General features: G+C 41.5%; 4 protein-coding genes across 12 annotated transcripts; 2 read left to right on the forward strand and 2 right to left on the reverse strand.

Moving 5' to 3' along the window:
- The first annotated feature begins 119 nt into the window (after positions 1-119).
- Tdrd3 (Tudor domain containing 3) lies at positions 120-4,147 on the forward strand. 4 transcript variants are annotated; one of them, XM_076820024.1, is made up of 11 exons: positions 120-780; positions 893-977; positions 1,055-1,254; positions 1,333-1,480; positions 1,538-1,771; positions 1,853-1,986; positions 2,064-2,300; positions 2,378-3,032; positions 3,113-3,226; positions 3,307-3,406; positions 3,486-4,147. In XM_076820024.1, exons 1-11 carry the CDS (start codon positions 740-742, stop codon positions 3,647-3,649), a joined length of 2,112 nt encoding a protein of 703 aa, XP_076676139.1. In that variant the 5' UTR covers positions 120-739; the 3' UTR covers positions 3,650-4,147. The 4 variants fall into 4 exon arrangements, with proteins under 4 accessions (XP_076676139.1, XP_076676138.1, XP_076676136.1 ...); XM_076820023.1 differs by having other exon boundaries at positions 121-780; positions 2,375-3,032; XM_076820021.1 differs by having other exon boundaries at positions 122-780; positions 2,375-3,032; positions 3,483-4,147.
- Positions 4,148-4,311: 164 nt separating this feature from the next.
- Positions 4,312-7,778, forward strand: Sak (polo like kinase SAK). Of its 2 annotated transcripts, XM_076820019.1 has the most exons (11): positions 4,312-4,535; positions 4,608-4,703; positions 4,821-5,034; positions 5,111-5,223; positions 5,308-5,400; positions 5,477-5,758; positions 5,831-6,373; positions 6,440-6,745; positions 6,814-7,095; positions 7,158-7,337; positions 7,415-7,778. In XM_076820019.1, exons 1-11 carry the CDS (start codon positions 4,488-4,490, stop codon positions 7,592-7,594), a joined length of 2,337 nt encoding a protein of 778 aa, XP_076676134.1. In that variant the 5' UTR covers positions 4,312-4,487; the 3' UTR covers positions 7,595-7,778. The 2 variants fall into 2 exon arrangements, with proteins under 2 accessions (XP_076676134.1, XP_076676135.1); XM_076820020.1 differs by lacking the exons at positions 4,312-4,535; positions 4,608-4,703 and having other exon boundaries at positions 4,917-5,042.
- Positions 7,779-10,311: 2,533 nt separating this feature from the next.
- Positions 10,312-12,829, reverse strand: LOC143373188 (uncharacterized; the record flags this gene model as incomplete). Its single annotated transcript, XM_076820178.1, has 4 exons — positions 10,312-11,122; positions 11,226-11,621; positions 11,698-11,888; positions 12,553-12,829. Coding segments are annotated over 4 exons (1,392 nt in total), but the record flags the coding sequence as incomplete, so codon positions are not given.
- On the reverse strand, positions 12,814-17,781 carry LOC143373023 (uncharacterized). Of its 5 annotated transcripts, none has more exons than XM_076819787.1 (4): positions 15,651-17,781; positions 14,184-15,568; positions 13,627-13,853; positions 12,814-12,954 (listed from the first exon to the last, which is right to left on the reverse strand). In XM_076819787.1, the coding sequence occupies exons 2-4, from the start codon at positions 14,241-14,243 to the stop codon at positions 12,885-12,887; spliced, it is 357 nt and encodes a 118-aa protein (XP_076675902.1). In that variant the 5' UTR covers positions 14,244-15,568; positions 15,651-17,781; the 3' UTR covers positions 12,814-12,884. The 5 variants fall into 5 exon arrangements, 4 of the variants coding, with proteins under 4 accessions (XP_076675902.1, XP_076675905.1, XP_076675903.1 ...); XM_076819790.1 differs by having other exon boundaries at positions 14,184-15,001; positions 15,207-17,781; XM_076819788.1 differs by having other exon boundaries at positions 14,184-15,001; positions 15,103-17,781.
- Positions 17,782-19,499: the final 1,718 nt, after the last annotated feature.

A 19,499-nucleotide genomic window follows, 5' to 3' on the forward strand; every position in this document is an offset into this window, starting at 1 on the left:
CTCATTTTTCTCTGCTTATAGGTAGATAATATTATCGTGTAACGTCATATCGTTACATAACCTATTACGTGTCCAATCTAGACACGATTTTACAACTATATATATATATATATATCCACTTTGACTTCTCGCAAGACTTACTCTCTGCGCATAAAAATTGTCGCTTAGGTTATCTGGGAACTAAGTGGATATAACTATCGATATTTTATTACACGTTTTAGCAGCTTAGTAGAATCTATAAGTGTCCAGTGTTTTTCTCCTCTACCGAGAAGTTAAACTGCTGTTTAGAAGCCCTCGTATAATCCCAGAAGCGTAATTACTCGTCGTCAATTAGAGTTACTTAAGGTGGTGTTATTTTTAAATATCGGGCGATGTATCGATACTAACGTATTACCGCGACGTTACCGATATATCGATCTTGAAATCACGGTGCACTACACGTTCAAGATGGTGGCAGGGAATTCGAGGTTGAATAGGCGCGGTTCTTTTTACCCATTGTTTGAAAAGACCGTAAGGTATCAGACGATTTAATCAGCAGCAATAGACGCCTGCGAATAGATTCGATACCGGCTCGCAAATTTTCATGCCCCGAAGTTTCGTTTCCCATTGGTTTGCACGTCAGCTGACACATGTTTATGTACGAGCTGAGCACACGCATGTAACGCACATGAAATCTCTCCCGGGGTGGCTGGCGATTTTAAATAGTCTGGCTCGTTAAATAACTTAGCTCGGGGATAACATGACGGTGAATATTATGGAAAAGTTGATGGACAAAGGGTGGTGCGTATGAAAGTTTTCATGTATCTTGTTTACGTGGGCGCTTGCCTTTCATGGGCGAGAGCACCTCTCGGCGATCTCGGGCGTGTAAATACTTGTGAACTTTTTGAATTAGGTACATTACAGATCATGGTTATAATATCGCAAGCGATTCTGGGAACGTCGCGGATATGCACAAGGTCGTTAAGAGATTGTTGGACGTAAGCGTATTTCCTTATGTAGTCTTCTGAGCAGGATAATCGCACGAGTGCTGACGCTGTTTTTACTCATCCCTTAGCTCGATTTAAAAGAGATTGGTAGTGGTCAAGGGGATATCACTCAGGGGAATATCGTGTTGCAAATACAAAAGATACGCAATGTAGCCGCTCCTAAGAGCAACGAGGAATCCCGCGCGGCTCCGCGTCTATTGAAGTTCTCCTTGACGGACGGTAGAAATAATTTTCAAGCCATAGAAGTCGAACACATCTCGTCTTTAAGGTAAACATCAAACCGTAGAATCTTGCTTGAAAGTCGCGTAGGGAACAGGTTTCGATGGGTTTGTACGTTGTGTTTTAGTTTAAATACTCCACCTGGTACAAAAGTGCTGATCGCTTCTGGAAATTTACCAATGACCCATGGGATTATCTTACTGAGACCTTCGTACATAGCGCATGTGCTCGGAGGGAAAGTGACTAATCTCGTGGAAAAGTGGGAACTTAATAAAGTAAGTTGTATCGTTCGATGTTACTGTTTATGGAACTAATAATTTGCTTCGCGACAGAAATTGGCATTGCATACAAGAGTAAGGTCGACGGACGAAGGTGGTCCCCCGCCGTGGATACCATTCGGCAAAAAGATCATAAAGGTTAACGAACACGATAAAAATTTCAAGGCTTTGGCGGAAAAAGAGAAATCTAGTAAAGAGAACGCAGAATTCGAAGCTCAGCGTAAGGACGCTATAGCTGAGGCTGCTAAGCAAGGTAGCAAAAAGATCTTTGGCGGGGGAAATAAACAGGTGTGTTACGTTAAATGTTTAATATTAAGGTGGAATTTGAAGCGCGCCGTACAGAGTTTTTATTGCGCGGTACTTTTACAGCTGTTAGACCATAGTGTACAGAAGATTGTAGATCAAGGGTTTTCTATAGACCAAGCAGAGTACGCCTTGAAAGTTAATCGAAATAATGTTGATAGAGCTTTGAAAAGTTTGCAGAAAGTAGATACCAGACACACGTATGACTATTTTCTCGTATCTTAATTTACCTAATTTGCACAGCTATCCATCGCTAATTGTATCATAATTATTTTAGCACGACTAAAGAGACTCGAGAACCTCGTAACAAACGATTCGATAAGAAAGGCGAAGAAAGTAAACCGAGTAGTGGAAAAATATCTCTGTTTGATTTTCTCGAGGATAAACTGCCTTTACAGTCCGAAACTACAGAGATGAGCAATCCGTCACCGAATAGTTATACGTATAGTGCGGAAAGTAATCACGATAGAGTTGATTCTAGAAGTAACGAAGGTGCAAGTGGAAAGGGCGGAAGGTATACACGATTTTTTGGCTCGCGCGGGAATGTATTGGTGCGGTAATCGGAAGCAAGTGTCTCTTTCTTTTTAGTAGGGGACAAAAACTGGGGCGCGGCTATCAAGTTCCTCCAAGACATTCGGAAGAAAATAAGGGTAATAAAAAATCAAACTTTAATAATCCTGCTACCTCTCAATATTCGCAATACAACGGTGGAAACACTTCTCAACAAAACAAACCGCCGAGATTTCAACGAAACCAAGATACTCATAATTACTCTTACCAAGACACCGGCAGTAAAATGTATCAAAAGTCTCAAGTCGGTGACACCCGAAACTCCAGCTTGCAAACGCGCGCGGACGGAACTAGCATGACCGATAATAGTACCTACTTTAAAGCTTCGCACGATCAACATGGAAAGAATATCGGTACCAGCAGAAATTATAATCATCATGAGCCCGATGCCAGGAATAGGCAAACTTATGATGCTTCTTACGGTAGGCATAATCGAGCACAAGAAGACGGAACACATAGAGCTTATCCTGCAAACACAAATGATAAAAATTACAAAAACCAACTGAACAGATATCAACCAAATGACAGTTCTGGTGGCAAGGGGACCATTGGGCCCAACAGCCAAAGAGGCCAGAATCATTATAGTACCAATGAAAATGCGAATGCCTCTGTTGGTGGTACGTGGGTTTGGCGAGTAGGTGATAAATGTCTGGCCAAATATTGGGAGGACAATAGGGTAAGGTAGCATGTATATGTACAGGCTGTATACATTGGAATGCATTAAATTTAATACAATCAATCATTTCTCCCATTTAGTATTACGACGCGAAAGTCACTGCCGTGTCAGATAGGACGTGTGTCGTTCAGTTCAAAGGATTCGAAAACTACGAAGAAGTGCTCCAAGTGGACTGTCTACCCGTATCGGATGATGTACGTAAAATATGCCCGACACGGCTAGCCACCCAATGCCGAACCGCAACTAATCACCTTTTTGCACTTCCATGTACTAGAGTGAAATTCAAGATTTCGTCATGGACCAGAAGCAGTCAGATCAATGGTTTAATAACAGGCAGCCTCGCTACGATCAACAAACACAAAATCATATAGCCGGTAAATTTAGAGATTTTCTCCCGACAAATATTCGTCGGCGTTTTATACGTTTCATTTATAAAAGTGAATACTGCAGCAGGTATGGAATTTCGAAGAGGCGGCGGTGGAGGTGCCCCTTCGAGCAAAGGTGGTTACAATAGGAAGCGTAACCAGCAACGAAGCACGCAGCCAATCTATCAACCTCCAGCTCAGCGATGTCAGAGTTCTATGCCTATGAATACTCAAAGTAATTCCTTGCTTTAATGTATCGTCAGTCTTTTATATTAGTAAAAAATACTGGACTCCGCTGAATTACCGATTGTAGTTGTGTTATTTTCGAAGACTGACCTCGCGAGAAAGGGGAGCTACGTACACTTTGCGTATGATGGTTTAGATTGTCGATAAGATGAAATGCAATGTAAACAAGTCCTGTGCCACAAAAATAATTTATATTCGTAAATGAGACTTGTAATAAGTGTACAATTATAGTACGAGTTATTTCTTTACGCAGTGAAAGTGAAACTAACGATTAATGAATCTGATGTAAGGCGTTTATTATGTTCCCTCGAACATCAAAATATTTATATTGTAGCGTAATTACGTACTAATGTCGGAGAATTGTGCAGCATTTCGATATTTCGTCCACTTCCGCTAAAACGTTAACACTTAACTCTGAACGCATAATGTGAATTATGCTGTATATTATTTGTAACTAATTTGTAATTATAGTCGATTAGAATGAAATATAGTTGTGGAAATTAATAGCTCATTTAAATTCTCAAGCAAACTCTGGCACTCGTATTACTTACCTGCATTGGAACTAATTGCTACATAAATGCTTGTTTCTTAATGACACACGGGTTTGGAGGGGGGGAGGGTTGACAATTGAACTCGATCGAACCCTTGCCCGCGGAACTTTGCGCCACCTATCTTAAACAGAACACGTATAAAATGTATATGGCGGCCACGCCATGTCATTTCTATTTACAAATTTATTGATACATTTCCTAAATATATTTCCTTTCAGACGAGTTTGATGCGCGGAAGGAGTGCCAGTTGGTGGCCGCGGTGATCGAAACCGTTTTACCGTTTTATCACCCGGATGCCGGAGATGCCACCGCTGTCGGGAGGTTTCGGTGAACAAATAGAGGTTAGTGTTTTGAATTTGTACGCTCGCATCTATCGGCCCTTGACATTTAATTAATTAGTTTCCCAATCCTAGGATTACGAAGTGCTGAACTTACTTGGGAAGGGGGGCTTCGCTAGCGTCTACCGAGCAAAATGTCTCCGCAGCGGCATAGAAGTTGCGATAAAAATGGTAATTCAATTGCCCGCGTAGGTTAAGTATCGCCCGCGTCGTGTAAACACTTGTTGCGCTATCCCTTTAAATTCGAAATTGACAAGCTATAAGATAACACCGATCGCGTGGTTGCAGATCGACAAGAAATTGATGCAAGCTGCTGGGATGGTGGGTAGAGTGCGTCAAGAGGTAGCGATCCATTCGAGATTGAAGCATCCAGCGGTACTCGAGCTGTACACGTTTTTCGAAGACGCCAATTATGTTTATTTGGTGCTGGAGTTGTGCCACAACGGAGAGCTCCAACGTTTCTTGAAGCTGCAAGGCTCTCGTGCGTTGTCCGAAGAACATGGTATAAATGTAGATAAATTTACAGTCCTCGTTAATTCTAAACCTCGCACATATTGTATGAACTTTTATTGTTCCAGCTGGTCGTATAATTAGACAAGTCGTGCAGGGATTGTTATACTTACATTCGCATCAAATACTTCACAGAGATATGTCTTTGTCTAATTTGCTTCTATCAAGGGACATGCAAGTGGTAAGGAGAATTATGTATTGCAAAAAGATCCCGCTTACCCTTGGATGGTAGATGCTAACGGTAATTCGATAATTTTAATTATAGAAAATAGCAGATTTCGGCCTGGCTACTCAGTTGACAAGACCCGACGAAAAGCATTTAACGATGTGTGGTACTCCGAATTACATATCCCCAGAGGTTTGCCAAACGATTGATAAAGTTGAACGATGGGATGGATGGATATATTCGATATACTACTTTCTATTTTTCATAGATAGCAACAAGATCGTCGCATGGTTTGGAGGCAGATGTCTGGAGTTTGGGATGCATGTTGTATACCCTGTTAGTTGGCAAGCCACCATTCGATACAGATGCTGTTAAGAGCACCTTGACGCGCGTGGTCATGGCTGATTACGTGATGCCTGTTCATTTGTCAGACAATGCTAAGGATCTTATAGACAAATTATTAAAGAAGAATCCAAAGGATAGGATTCGTCTGCGTGACATTCCGAAACATCCATTCATAACTAACGTAGAAAGAAATAAATTGCATAATGTAAGTAACAATTGAAAAAAGAAATTAAGAACACCTGTATATCTCGTTCGTTATAAATGATTATCTTAATAGGAGAAAAATGGAATGAGCAAAGGACTGTCAGGGGACGGTATGGTTGATTCAGGGGTAGGTAGAACATTGTCTTCGTATGGACGGCCACGAATGCGTTCCAGATCGGAGGAAAGAATGTCCACGATGCCTACGATGTCTAATGGCCTTGGACCAATGGTTAGCGCAAGAAGCGAAGCTTTGTCCGAGCCTATCACAAAACCGCATTCGCACAAAGCAAGCTCCATCGATTATCGTCCGAAAGAGAGCTCTGTGCTGGCTGGAATACCGCCGGCACCGCAAAGCAAAATTTTTTCACAATGCGAGCAATATACCAGCGGTTGCGATGTATATGACGAGACCGAGAAACATAGAAACGACAGATACAGGAAAAAGGAGAAGGTTGAGAATTGTTTTGAGAGCACCGAAGATGGAGGGAAATTGCAAGTCCCTCCTTTATCCTCGGAAAGACTTCAACCTACTCGGCATAGAACGAAAAATGCGATTCTCACGATTTTAGAGCACGGAGAAGTCTGCATCGAATTTATCAAACGTAGAAACGGAATGGTATGTGTAAAAAGAACAAGTAATAGTTGCCGATACCCTTAAAATGCAATTGTTTCTATGCAACAGGAGAGAGCGAGCGAGGTCTGCCGAATATCAAGCGATGGTTTAAGAGTAGTTCTTTATAAGCCACCCGTCCCGATGGAAGTTGGTATGCAACCGCCTCCGTTACCATCCCGCGGTGCGGATAGTATTTATTCGTACGAGAATTTACCGCCTCGCCATCATAGAAAATATGTGTACGCCTCTCGCTTCATAAAGCTCGTAAGAGCTAAGACACCGAAACTCACGCTGTACACGCCACGATCGAAGTGCCTTTTTATGGAGAACGGACCGCACCCAGATTGCGAAGTTCATTTTTACAATGGAGTTAAGGTACGTAAATGAGTCTGAGAAATTGTATACAGATCATGAGTGGATAGTGACCGTGCTAATTGCTGCAGGTCGTACGCGTTGATGGTATCGTAAAGATAACGGAGAGAAGTGACGGTTCGACGTATACCGAGGGCGAATTTCCGCCACACTTCGACGAGCATTATGAACATTATTCAGAATGCTACCAGCGCTGTTTGCTGTTAGAATCCACTTTGACATCTTTGGAAGCAGCTACAGGGCACTCTTGCTTCCCTGTTATAATTGGACGTAGGCCTAGCGCGGCCTTGAACGATGCCCCTTGTTTGCAAGGAAAAGAAAATGTTTCACAGACGACAAACCATACACCCGTGGTACGTAATAAAACGTGTATCCCCGTCGAACAATAATTTACGTCTGTGGGCTCGTATTTCAGATGCCGTCCTTCGATGCCAGCTCCGTTATTTCAACGGTAGCCTCCCGATCGCGCAAAATGAATTCCATACGAAATTCCAATAACGGCATAAATAAGGTGGTAGTCCCGGGTGTAGGCACTGCGACACAATTATCATCCGGAGATATTCGTGTTGATTATAAGGATGGTTCTGCTTTAACTGTGAGCAAATCTTTGAATGGAAAGCTTCGTTAAAGGGTGCAAGTTGCGTGTACTTGAATCGAATTTGTTGTTTCTAGGTAAGCCCTCAAAGCTACGGTGGCGGTATAATTTACGAGAGTACTAATGGTATCGTGACGAGATACAATCAGCACTATCATCAGAATTCGGAAGTACCACATGTCGTGAATGAAAAATTACGTCACCTGCCGACGATAATTAAATATCTTGTTCAACCGAAACATAAGAATATCCGGTAATCCTAAGCGTACATTTAGACTATTTAGAGAATCGAGTATTTTGTATAGTAGGTTTAAAGTAGTCGAGCTACGATAAGAAAACTATTTTTATAGATTTACCAAATATACTGTATCCCCCTAGCCAATTGTGAAATAACTGATTTTTTTTTTAAATATAATGCGAGAATCGTGGGTTTTCATACTCTGTATTGCATTTATCTTTACATACTTTTATTTATCAAATTATGTAATAGAGGTTTTGGGATTTATCTATTACCGTAAAACATTTAGACCCTAACTTTAAGTGCATCATATATGTCGCGTGACTGTTGCGAATAGGCGTAAATGAATGAAGTGTACGCTTATCCTGCCAAAGACGCCAATAATGATTCGTTTTCGTATAAATTGTTTTGCACGAAAGACATTATTGAAGAACGATATTTGCGAACATTTTAGACGCAGATAAGTGAATATTAATAATTCGGCTTTTAAATATTCATTTTCTTCGTAAAATTATGCACTGAACCAGTTCCGTCTAAAAGTATAATCATGTAGGAACATTCAGCAATAAATTTCTTCAATTATATAATAACTAGTTGAAAGTAGTCGGCGTTGCTCGGCCTTGTTATCTGTATCTATAACATCAGCATCAATATTTTAAAATTAACTGGGGCCTCTATTAATTATTACGCAATGCTTTCTTATACATTCTTTATTACCAATGACTTACGTATATGACCACATAGTACATATAAAATTTAAAAAAAATTAAAACTGACTTCAAAAAAATAAAAATGCATCAAAAAGTAAAAAAAAATTTTCCTTATTTAATCTACGACTCTCAATATTTTTATGTCGGCGCCTCATCATTTGCACTGTGTAAATCTGGCGCCGACTTTAATTTCTTTCAATTTTTTATTTTTTACTTTTTAGTTATTTAAGTTATATAACCACATTTGTTTAAAAAAATATGGGTAGGCCTACAGAAAGAGCTGCTCTCGTAATAATAATAATGCAGTCGGTTAATGAATCACATTTCTTATTTTTGGTATAACTTCAAAACTACTTAACCGATTTTGATAATTCTTTCTCCGTTACCTAAGTTGATTGAAGCTAAACCAAATGCAATAAGTTTCACGAAAATCGGTCCAGTAGTTACGGGGAAATTCGCGGACAAACATAATACGTACTAACATACATACAAACACATCGAACGGAGAACCTCTTTCGTTTTGAAGTCGGTAAAGCTCGGGCTATTTCATTTCGAGCCTCGACATTCACTGGACGGACCATAAACCATTCTCTTGAGAATGCTTCACTAAAATCGCCACTTTTCGGCTTCCTTTCGTCATAGGTTACTGTTTCAACTCTATCCTATCGATGTCATAAGTATTGCAGCAGAAAATATGTATTAACGACCATTAGTGATCCTCAGAATACCACCGCCATCTAGCGGCATACCAATTGTTTGTGTTTCGCAGCCATATTTTGGCTTCTGGTAGCAGGATTACATGATGATCAAGGTTTCCCCGACAAAGATAGCAAGCTACTGGAGTGAGGGGGATATACTCGGTCACTTCAAAATGGCGCCCGTTCAGCACGATAGACAGCCTCAATAAAATAACGAATTATTCCCCTCCAGTAACTATTTCATGCACTTTTACCGTTGCATATGAAAGAGTATGCTCATGGCAATATCCAACAATAAATGTTCCATAGATTTCAGTTACGATTAATTGGGTATTAAGAATTCTTGAAGAGACGAATTGTTACACAAAAGGTACAGCTAAATTCAATTTCGATCCAGTTCCTCCCCCTTGTTTGTCTTGTTATTTGTTAATAATGACAACGCATGACACACCCCGCCCATATATCAATTTCATTATTATAATAATTATATATTAGAATTTCTAAGCATTGTTCGCAAAGTTATTAGATATATATGTTCTTCTTTATCGACGATGTAATGCTGGAATAAGGGAAGCCATCTTGGCTGTGTTACGCAGCTCGAATTCGGCTTCTGGTAGCAGGAATACATGACAATAGTGGAGGTATCTGATAAGGAGAGAAAAATATTGCGGACGAATGTCGATAAAGGAGGACCATGTTTCTATCTTCTGCCGGTACGTGCATTAGCACAGCAACCTATACCACGGTATAATAGACAGGTGTTCCAACTCCGGTTCAGAATGTATAACTTTTTCGTCCTAGTTCTGCTAGCGATCGCTAGATAGGCGCTCAAGGAGAAAAGGCTGACTTTTTGCGCATAATACGACTAAGCTCTATTACTGCAATCACATAAATGCGTGCATGGATTTTTTATCATGACGCCTCTCGAAAAATCGCTGTGGTAAAGGTGCCGAGTCGGAACACCTGTCTATTACACCGTGACCTATACCATCGACGAAGTATAGGATAGACCTATCACCACAGACCTTGTCTGTGCTTACACTTCGTCGATGTTCCAGGACAGTTTGGGACACTCCGTGAGTTCTTTTAATCCTTTCAAACAGTGATCTTTCATTTCTTGGGGTTTCTTGCAACAAACCCCATCTTTCTAGCTTTTCATTTTCATATACATAGAAAAAAATTCATAAAGAATGCTTAATGTTCGGGCAAAGAAAGTACTACGCCCCCTTAATAAATATTTAATTAGATTAGTCAAGACGACACTGATATTTAAGATAAGTCGCAAGGGGTTATGTGGAAGAAGGCATAGGGAAATAATAGAATTCATGCTTCCTTCGATGAACTATTTATTTCAAACTCCAATATCAACGGAAATGATAAAAATACTATAAAAAACCCTGATTTTCATGTGATCGCTGTAACGCAGATTTCCACCTGTACACCTAACGCTTTTCTCACAACTCCAACTTCACTGAAACACACGGGGCAGAGCTGAACCAAGTTCTTTAGCCCAATCCTACGTACACTTATCTACATAACATTTATAAGTCCTATTTCAATTTGACATGAATTACATATTCGATTACAATTAAGAGCATTGAATTCGCGTGTTTAACAGCAAAAACTTTCCTCGAAAAAACTCGCTGAAATATCACCCCCTTGTTGCGCGAATAACATCGATCGTGGCTCTGTGTCCCCTAAAGCTACGTTTACTCCCGAATCGCTAACGTCCAACTTATTACAGACAGAGAACGCCTCTAATTTCTCGTAAACGTTCCGAAGGCCGTCCAGCAACTGGCTATCGCCGGACATTTTCGAGCGCAGGCAATTGTGCACGATGACTCTGCACCTGAGATCGTTCAACTGAAGCGACACTTTCTGTATCCGATCCTCCGTCCTCGAGCGTTCCTGGACCTCCGCGTCCAGCAACGCTTTGTTACTCGACAATTCTTCTTTAAGCTTGGCGTTGGAACTGATTATATCCACCAGCTGCGATTCCAGGTCGCACAAATTGCTCCCTTTAAAGGCGTCTTCCTTCTTCGTACCCCGCATCTCGTTTGGTTGCTTGCATCTCCTCTCCTTGAACGCCTGGATCCTCCTCCGCCGACAGGACTGCGACGAACTTCTGCTGTGTTTCTTCTGAAATGAAATACCAGAACGCATACAGAATTAAGCTTCGAATCCTATTCAATATTCAATCTAGAAGACCTCGATTCTACTTGAAACTTAAACGAGAACGTACAGATTGGTCGTTCGATCTCCTCGCGCATTCAGGCCCAGGCGCATTCGTTTCATTCCTTCTACGCAACCCCACCGAAGAAGCCTCCCTCCACTTCAAAATAAATTTCTTCTTCGTCGCGTTATTCTCGCCCAGCTCTCGCCGCCTCTTCAGGATCCTCAGAACATCTTGAAGGGTGTTGATAGGAATGTGATTCTCGGTCAGGTCCATCGTTGTTATCACGCTGTTCGATTGCAGAACGTCGATGATCACCTCGGCGCCGTGTTTAGTGATCCCGCAGTGCTTCAAGCTCAACGACTCCAGCCAGATATCGGCCTTCAACGCTTGCATTAATTGCCGCACACCGATGTCCCTTATCCTTAGATTGCCGTTTAGAATCAGCGTGTGCAATCCCTGCGGCTGAAAGACGAGCCGAATAAATTAACACCGACCCTTAATCCTCGAGGAACAAGCCGCGATAAACTGATACCCTCACCTTTTTCTCGCAACGCTCGTCGTGTGACTGCGAGGAGGACTTTTCCCAAACGTTCTGCATCACGTCCGCCTTTCTCCTCTTCAGGAACAGGGACAGGCTCGAGGCGCTTCTGTTGGTCAGGCGACAGGACGACAGATCCAGGACGCAGAGACTCGGATTGTTCCTCAGGCAACCCAGCAGCAAGTCGCAACCTGGAGGAAAGAAGCGTGATAACTAAAAGTGTTCTACAGAGACAGAAAACGGAAATAAGGGCACTGGGAAATAAATTAGTAAACGTTGTCAAAGTATCGCGCTTGACCATTACTGACAAGTAAGACGGACTAAAGAGGATAATAAATCGCGTGTTGTAAATAATAATAATTATTATAAATTTTGTTTTCTCTTCTTTTACATTGTTTTACCCGTTAAAATAATTAATAATAATAATAATAATAATAATAATAATTATAATTATAATTATAATTATTATTATTATTATTAATTATTTTAACGGGTAAAGACCCTTTAGTTTACAATTAACAAATAAACAATGTAAGAGAAGAGAAAACAAAAGAAAAGCCAGTACATACATAAACAAACCATGATACAATAAAATAATGGAACTAATGAACTAATACAATTAACGTTAGAATTTAAATTAACGGGCGTGTACGGCGACGTTCCTGCGAGCCAAAGCCCGCAAACGATATTTAAAGGTGGCCAATGTTCCGTTAAAAAAATCAACATGTTCGCTATAACGATTCGCTAATTTACATATTCTATTAACGGAGTTATTCGTCCCAAACGACGTGCTGTGTCCGGATAAGTAGAAAAGAGAAGTAATGATGTGTAATAATGCGAGGAAATCATACTAACCGATGTCACTGATACGACACCCCGCCAGGGACAGAGTCGTCAGTCTCCTGTTGCTCTGCAATCCGGTACAAAGGATGCTGAGGTACTTGGTCGCCAGTGGAATTCCATCGAGGCTGATGGAGGTAACCGACGTGGAATCTCTCGTGAAAACGGCCACAGAATCCACCAGGCATCGCAGCAGGAAGTTCGTGTACAGAATTGGCCACCCTTGGTCCCGTCCTCCGGCTCGCCTGGACGCGCGATCAAAACAACTCGAGTTTTCGCTCCCATTTCCCCATTAAAATTTCCAGCTCCCCGTATCTCTCTCCATCCAGCAGTTTCACTCCCTCTACCTACTCTCCCCTTCCGCCTCTCTCTTTTCCACCCTCTCCGCTCGCACCTTGCCGGTCCAGGCGATGCCACCTGCAAGCTTAAACTTGCTGAGAGCAGCATTCAAACGGCAAAACGTGGAAATTTTGGGTAATGTTTGCTGGGCAACATCGACACCCTTGTGTATCGATTTTGGTTGGAGGGAGGTAGAAAGGATTCGCTTAGCGATTCAGGTTCTCACGAGGTCGTAGGTTTTTCGTGCGATTTTGCAAAATTAGATCAGCAATTTGGAATATCGGGGAATCGCTGTATCCGATGATAGATTAATATTAAATCGAATCCTTGACTTTTATCGTCTTGATCTACTATATTTCGCTTGAACGCCGAACGGAGGAGTGTGTCTGACCACTAAGGGGACATTTCACTTGCCAGCGTCGCTAAACGCTAGCTCTACGAATGCCCAAGAGCGCGAGTTAAATATTTTTAAGGGTATCGAAGAATTGATAATTCACAGAAGGTGAATAGCTGAAAGCAATTTTTTTTTAATTCGCTCGAAGCAAGAAAGAGGGAATGGAAGTTTAAGCTTAGGAAAGCAGTGAGTTCAAACAATCCTCCTAACGAGTGTCTCAATAAAATACCCGATTCTGATACCTTAGCCACGCGTTACACACTTAAATCTTTAAATTACATCGAAGGGAGGATAATTTCTTTCGGCAAATTTCAGCGAAACTCTCACGCCTGCTTTGGAATCTTTTGATGAGTTACCATAGCTTGTCGAGCTTCTCTTCTGTATTTATTTTCTCCCTGGTCGTTTTGCACCGACTACGGCTGTAAATGTGGATTTTCGACAGGCTTCGATTCTCAGCGATGCTGTTCAAAATCGGCGACCAATCTCTCAGAGCCAACCGGTCCACGCAGAATCGTAAGCATTCTTCCTCCAAGTAAGCTTGCGCAGCGGGTAGAGGTTTCACCTGCTTGTCTTGGCACAGAACCTTGTTAAAAAGCGCTGTTAATGTTACATAGCGGGCTACTTTCTGGGAGGGCGTGAATCTCTGGCGCCAGATACGTTTGTATTCTTAAAGCAGCGCGGGTTGTCCTACTATCTACTGATTAATCATTCTCATTGTACATAAGCTTGCAATCTTTTAGTTCTTTTGCCCATGGGACGGCGAAGAGCGTGACTGAAATTGTAATTAATTGCTACACCGACAGTGTTAAGAGTCGATTAAAAGCTACATTTCAACGAATGGTAGGATCGTGTAGCATCGTTTCAGTTACTTGGATTCTTAACGAAGTTCTGTTCAATGCTTTTTCTAACGAACCTTGTACAACCAGGCGAAATGCCCGCGATTCGTTTTCCTCGTCTCTCTGCTATTTTGCATAATTTGATGATACACCGTCGACCACAACCCTTTGCCTTATCATGGTACAATTTTATGGATTAATGGAACGTATTCGAGCTTGCATTTGGCACTTGGATAAAGGAAATTCGAAACGTCACACTTTCGTGAAAAAATACATCAAAAACTGTCGTTCTTGGGACAGGGAACATTTGACTACTATTCTTCTTCGGTCGATCACTTCAAGCGTGTGAAAATTCGCATGGACCAACTTATGCATGTCTGACTTCCAATAGGTTCGCTTGTGGCCTGGAACATTCCAAAATTCTCAGGTGCGGGGAATAACGAGTGAAATACAGTTCTGTAGGTTCCTTCTCCACTTAATAATGTGCAAATTAGAGCTGAAGAGATTTATTGTATATTTAAGGTGTATGTAACTGAGAAATGGTGAACTTACTTCTTTACCCTGTGGTAGTTTTCGTGCCAAGATAGAAAGCAGCAAAGGTACACACATCTTGCAAGGAAATACTTTGCAGAAATTTATATATCCTCAAATTGTTTCTGAATTATCACACTTATTCCGACGAGTGGTATTAGGTACAATCACAATTTTAATCACATTTAGAATTTCTCGTGTTTGGTAGTCACAGAAACGTTCTACTTCCCTTCTTAATTATATTCTATAGACAATTGGTTCTCTTACAGATACGTTATGCTAAATATTTGTACTACGATAAATGACCGCGTTAGCTGCACCCAACACGGCGACGTGTCGCTTAATATTTAATTAGTAGCGTATCCTGTGGAAGTTAAAACGTGGTCACATCAAATTTCGTGGGTTCACTTCGCGAAGGGACGAGTTTCAGGAACTTTATGTATCGATATATGGAATACCACTTACAGGTGGAAATCGAGGAGCAAACAGCGGATTATCATTAGCCGCCTATGTATAAATTATAACGCACTCGTGTCTACGTGGATTTTCATAACACCGATACAACTGACCTTTCTTGCAATACCTGCCTGTCCTTTTCTTTCGAATCGCCAGGATGCAAGAGGACCTGGCTTTACGTTTTCTTTTTGATATTCCAAGAGTTACCAGCAACAGTGCCCACGGGGCTTTTCTAATTTGTAAATTGCCGGTAAACGATTATTTTTGTCATGCCTACTTGACATGAAACTCCAGGGAACTGTGAACCTTCGATTTTGTTCTATCTTTCTACGTGTGTAGGCTGGCTTTGAGTAAAGTAATGGTTGACAAATAAAAAGTAATTCGCTGCAAGAGAAGATCACTTGCTACCAGGGTGGTGGATGAATTTCATTTATCTGGAGAATAATTATTGTGCGATTAAGAATGCAAAAGTCTTCTGAAAAGAACAGAAAAGTGAATACATATTTCAGAGTTGAGTGTAGCTACTAAGAATACGAATGAATAAAGGTTCTTCTTACTTGTTTACCAATTTTATTAGACGTTAAAAGTACCAAGTCACATTTAACACTGAAATATTATTCCATATACTTTTATGCTTCGTCTCTGATCCTCACTGATCTCTTTTAAACCTTCGAGTCACCATGCCAACTGGACTGTTACATGTAATTCTTATTAGTATCGTAATTATTATCCGGAACAGTTTGCATGCTCTGAAGGAGTTTACTTTAAATGGAGAATTTCAGCAAGCATTAGAATTTTTCAAATATATTACTGCAGATAAGATTACACGTATTTAAATATATTTCCTCAGCTGCGTTATTCCCGCTTTAACTTTCTCTCATATAATGTTTGCCCATCAATTTGTCCTTTCCATGAGAAAATTCTTTGGGGAATAATTCATTCCCTTACTTCAGCTAAGTAGTCCAGGAACGCTACTCGCAAGTTTCGAAAGTTTGTACGCGCTAAAATTCCAAATACAATTGTTTTACACATATTTCTTAATACATAGGGGCTTCGTTCGTTTCGTTTAGCATTTTAACACGTACCTATTTCGTAAACATCTATCAAGAGTATGCTCAGTCAAACTCTTATCACATATTCTACACATTTACTTTGGATTCCAGCAAGCCCTTTAAGCGCTCGAATCAAAGTGCAGACCGAATTCGAACATTTAACCGAAAGCTTCTTTTCTTATTAATTAGCAGTCCAAGGAAGACAATTTGTTAAATGGAACGTTGCAATATTCGGATTGAAAGAGCACAATTATCACATCGGAACTAGCTTTGGTGAACGATTGCTGTTGCATCGTACTGCATCTGGGGTTGCATTATTTCAAGTGCAACGTGCGCGACACAGTTCCGCGTAAGGTGTAACGAGTGCAACGCGGTTACAAGAGCACGGTGAGCTCACGGGCAAAGATAATTTACGCCAAGGAAACGAGGAGCGACCCTAAACAAATAATCGCTTTTGTACCGCCGCGGTGTGTGTCTGCCTTCGCTACTGTGTGCAAACCGGCAATAACAATTCTATCTCCCTGCTATTTGCCAACCGCAAATTCTACATCGTACCTCCTAGTCTCTTTGATTGTCACCGAAGGTGCATCTTTCCCAGTTCGCGGGGCCTTTCTTTCATTTAAAGCAGCGCGTATCTCCTCTTTAAAACAAAAGTCTTCCTAAACAGGCAAATTCGGGCCTATTCCTTTCCAAACGAAAATTTTGTCCACTGCTCGCAAGGGCGGATCCAGAGGAGGGCGAAAGGGCGATCGCCCCACCCCTCCCCAAGAGTAATAAAAGAAAAATATTACGACACTGTGCACTATTCTGTATAAATAATTAATGCGAATGTAATTATTTAGGTTATTGTATCAGATAGAGATATTAAAATATAAATTACAAGGGAATTTTAAATCTTGTAAAGGAAGATTAAAAATTGTACTTATGTACTTTCACATATTTCGCCCCCTTCAAAAAAAATTCCTAAATCCGCCACTGACTGCTCGAAAACTTCTCAACAGTTTAATAGAGCCCACTGTCAATTTCCCCTCTAATAGACAATTTCTGCGTAGGATCGTGTATTTTGTTTCATAAATGTTTGTAGCGGGGCAAAGAAGAATTCATCGTCTACTGTATGCACGTCCGCTCTGCCACTTTCGTCTCAGTGGCGTCTGCGAATACAGCCGGATCGCAACGTGCAACCGCTGATCGCAATTCAAAGAGTGTACGTTATTAGCCTTTCAAATCGAATAATACTTTCAAGGAGATTCCGATGAATATTTCATAAGCTGCCGCTCGGTATTGAGATGCAAACCTACCGCGGGTTAGCGCGCGTTGTCTCGATTACGGTCGTTGGGAACGTTTACAGCCTCCGATGACTAGAGGCACCGCAAACCTATCCATCATTCTCAACGTAAGTTCCTGTGTGCTGTTCTATTTCGTCAAACGAGACTGACTCTTGTCATCCTCGCGGTTTCGATTGCAAATCACTCATTAGAAGTTACAGCAGCTTCCACTAAGAGGCTGCTGGTAAATTTCCTGAAACGTGGCTACGAGATGGTTACCGAGGGGCCTGCATAAATTTGTGTATTCTCATGGTTAGCGTCATCGATCTTCTCCAATTTTGCGGATATCATTTTTTTTTATCAATTTCGCTCGTGGCTTTGTATCTCTACTTACGAACCGATCGCGAGTAATTTCGCCGAGCGATTAGTGTCATTATCTCAGATATTGTCACTGATAATTTCGCTGAGGCTTTAAAATCAATTTTGTGCGATTATACCTCGGTGTGAAATTTTTAATACACTGCTGCTGGCAGTTACCCTGAAGCGCCAACCCGCCGGTCTGTTAAACACCTGCCAGATGAGGAGCTTAATAATAAAATGATCGCGGCGCAAATAAAGTATTTGGCTAGGGTACTCGATAGAAGAGGGGCAGAGGCATTTCGCCTCTCCGCCGCGCGGTTCGTCCCCGCGAAATCTCAAACTTTAGTCAGTGGATTCGAGGCCAGCATGCCATCTACTGAGCCTAGCTTTATTAAAACATCGCGCACAGTTCGGTGTACCGTGCCGCCTAACGATGGATCGACGGTGCCCGACCAGGTCTCTGCAATTCGTCGGTGAATACTGTCGTCGATCGAACGCGACCGATCGAACCGTCTCCTCGGCGCAGTGATCCTGTGAATACCACGCGAATTCCTTCCGAGAACAGTCACCCTTATCAACTGTATTCGAACTGCATAAATTAATAGCTCGAATTCCCCGCGTGTGAAAATTCTTTGGAGCAACAAACGTCAAACTATTCCAAACTATTGCCAGGTTTTTCGTGTTCGCTGGTGTTTAAAAATCTTTGGGGTGCTTTTCTCAACCTGCTGCACTTCCAAGAGGGAGCAATCGGTCATCGATAGTCAGAAACACGCGTGTATCGGGTGCCAATTTTGCCTGCGCGATCTGTGATCTGAGATTTCCGTAGTGCGAGTGCACAGTGGGGTGTGTTTACGTCGAACATCGTGGCTGATGGTGGTTGCAGGGTTCAAGGCGATGGGAGAAATTGCGCGGGCCGAGGGACGCGGGTATTTTGAGCTCGCGAGGCTGGAAGGTGGTTCGTAGACGCTTGGGAGGAATGCTGCGTTTCTTTTTTTTTTAAGTACGTATAAACATTCGTGGCCTGCGATAAGATAAAGTAAATCCCGGTGAAGAAGTGTCGCGAGCGTGTCCTCGAATCTTGAATTTTACCTTCGACTTGCTCGATTCAATGTCACATGCAAATGGACTTTGGCTGCCAAGGCCAATTACCGGAAGTGAATTTAATTATTAATCTGGCTTTCTTCTCTCGTGCCACTTCGCCTTAGAAGACTAATTTTGAACTGATTTTTAATTTGCAGTTGTGGGTCGCTCACGAAGTTTTTTTTTTTAATAATATTTCTAATTTCTGTAAGAGGCAGCTTCGAAGCTGGAGCACCAGAGCAGCCGGGTTAAGTTTTCAAGTACTCCGGGCAATTTTGTTTAAAGCTTACCGAGATACGGTGCAAGTGAGTTTGCTAAGGGATTTGTATCGATTTTTATCATATCTTCGCGATGAATCTTGCTGGGAGCTTAATGTCGATTTTCAAGATGTTGCGAGTAGAGATGCGGTCAGTCTGTTTAAAAACCTGTGTCCTCTTGTAAGATAATATTTCGATTAGTTTGTCCGAGTGATTAGTGTACTGTTATAATTAATTTTGCCAAGGGACTCGAGTTACTTCAAGGTACTCCAAATTTTGCCGAGGAAGCTGAACTAGCTTCTCCAAAATATTACGAACAATTTTAACAGCCACATTAAATCTATCCGCGACTATATTCTCAAATACTATCGTTATCAAATTTTCCAAAGCAG

Source organism: Andrena cerasifolii, chromosome 9 (genome assembly GCF_050908995.1).
Source record: "Andrena cerasifolii isolate SP2316 chromosome 9, iyAndCera1_principal, whole genome shotgun sequence".
In the NCBI taxonomy this organism is placed as follows: domain Eukaryota; kingdom Metazoa; phylum Arthropoda; class Insecta; order Hymenoptera; family Andrenidae; genus Andrena; species Andrena cerasifolii.

Coding starts and splice junctions, on each gene's coding strand:
- Sak (XM_076820019.1), top strand. CDS start 4,488: ATGCCGGAGATGCCACCGCTGTCGGGAGGTTTCGGTGAACAAATAGAG. Junction 4,536..4,607: donor GTTTCGGTGAACAAATAGAG/GTTAGTGTTTTG, acceptor TCCCAATCCTAG/GATTACGAAGTGCTGAACTT. Junction 6,374..6,439: donor TCAAACGTAGAAACGGAATG/GTATGTGTAAAA, acceptor TCTATGCAACAG/GAGAGAGCGAGCGAGGTCTG.
- LOC143373023 (XM_076819787.1), bottom strand. CDS start 14,243: ATGCAAAATAGCAGAGAGACGAGGAAAACGAATCGCGGGCATTTCGCC. Junction 13,854..14,183: donor ATTTCGCCTGGTTGTACAAG/GTTCGTTAGAAA, acceptor CTTTTTAACAAG/GTTCTGTGCCAAGACAAGCA. Junction 12,955..13,626: donor GAGAAGCTCGACAAGCTATG/GTAACTCATCAA, acceptor TTAAGCTTGCAG/GTGGCATCGCCTGGACCGGC.
- Tdrd3 (XM_076820021.1), top strand. CDS start 740: ATGACGGTGAATATTATGGAAAAGTTGATGGACAAAGGGTG. Junction 781..892: donor AAGTTGATGGACAAAGGGTG/GTGCGTATGAAA, acceptor TTTTTGAATTAG/GTACATTACAGATCATGGTT. Junction 978..1,054: donor TCGTTAAGAGATTGTTGGAC/GTAAGCGTATTT, acceptor CTCATCCCTTAG/CTCGATTTAAAAGAGATTGG.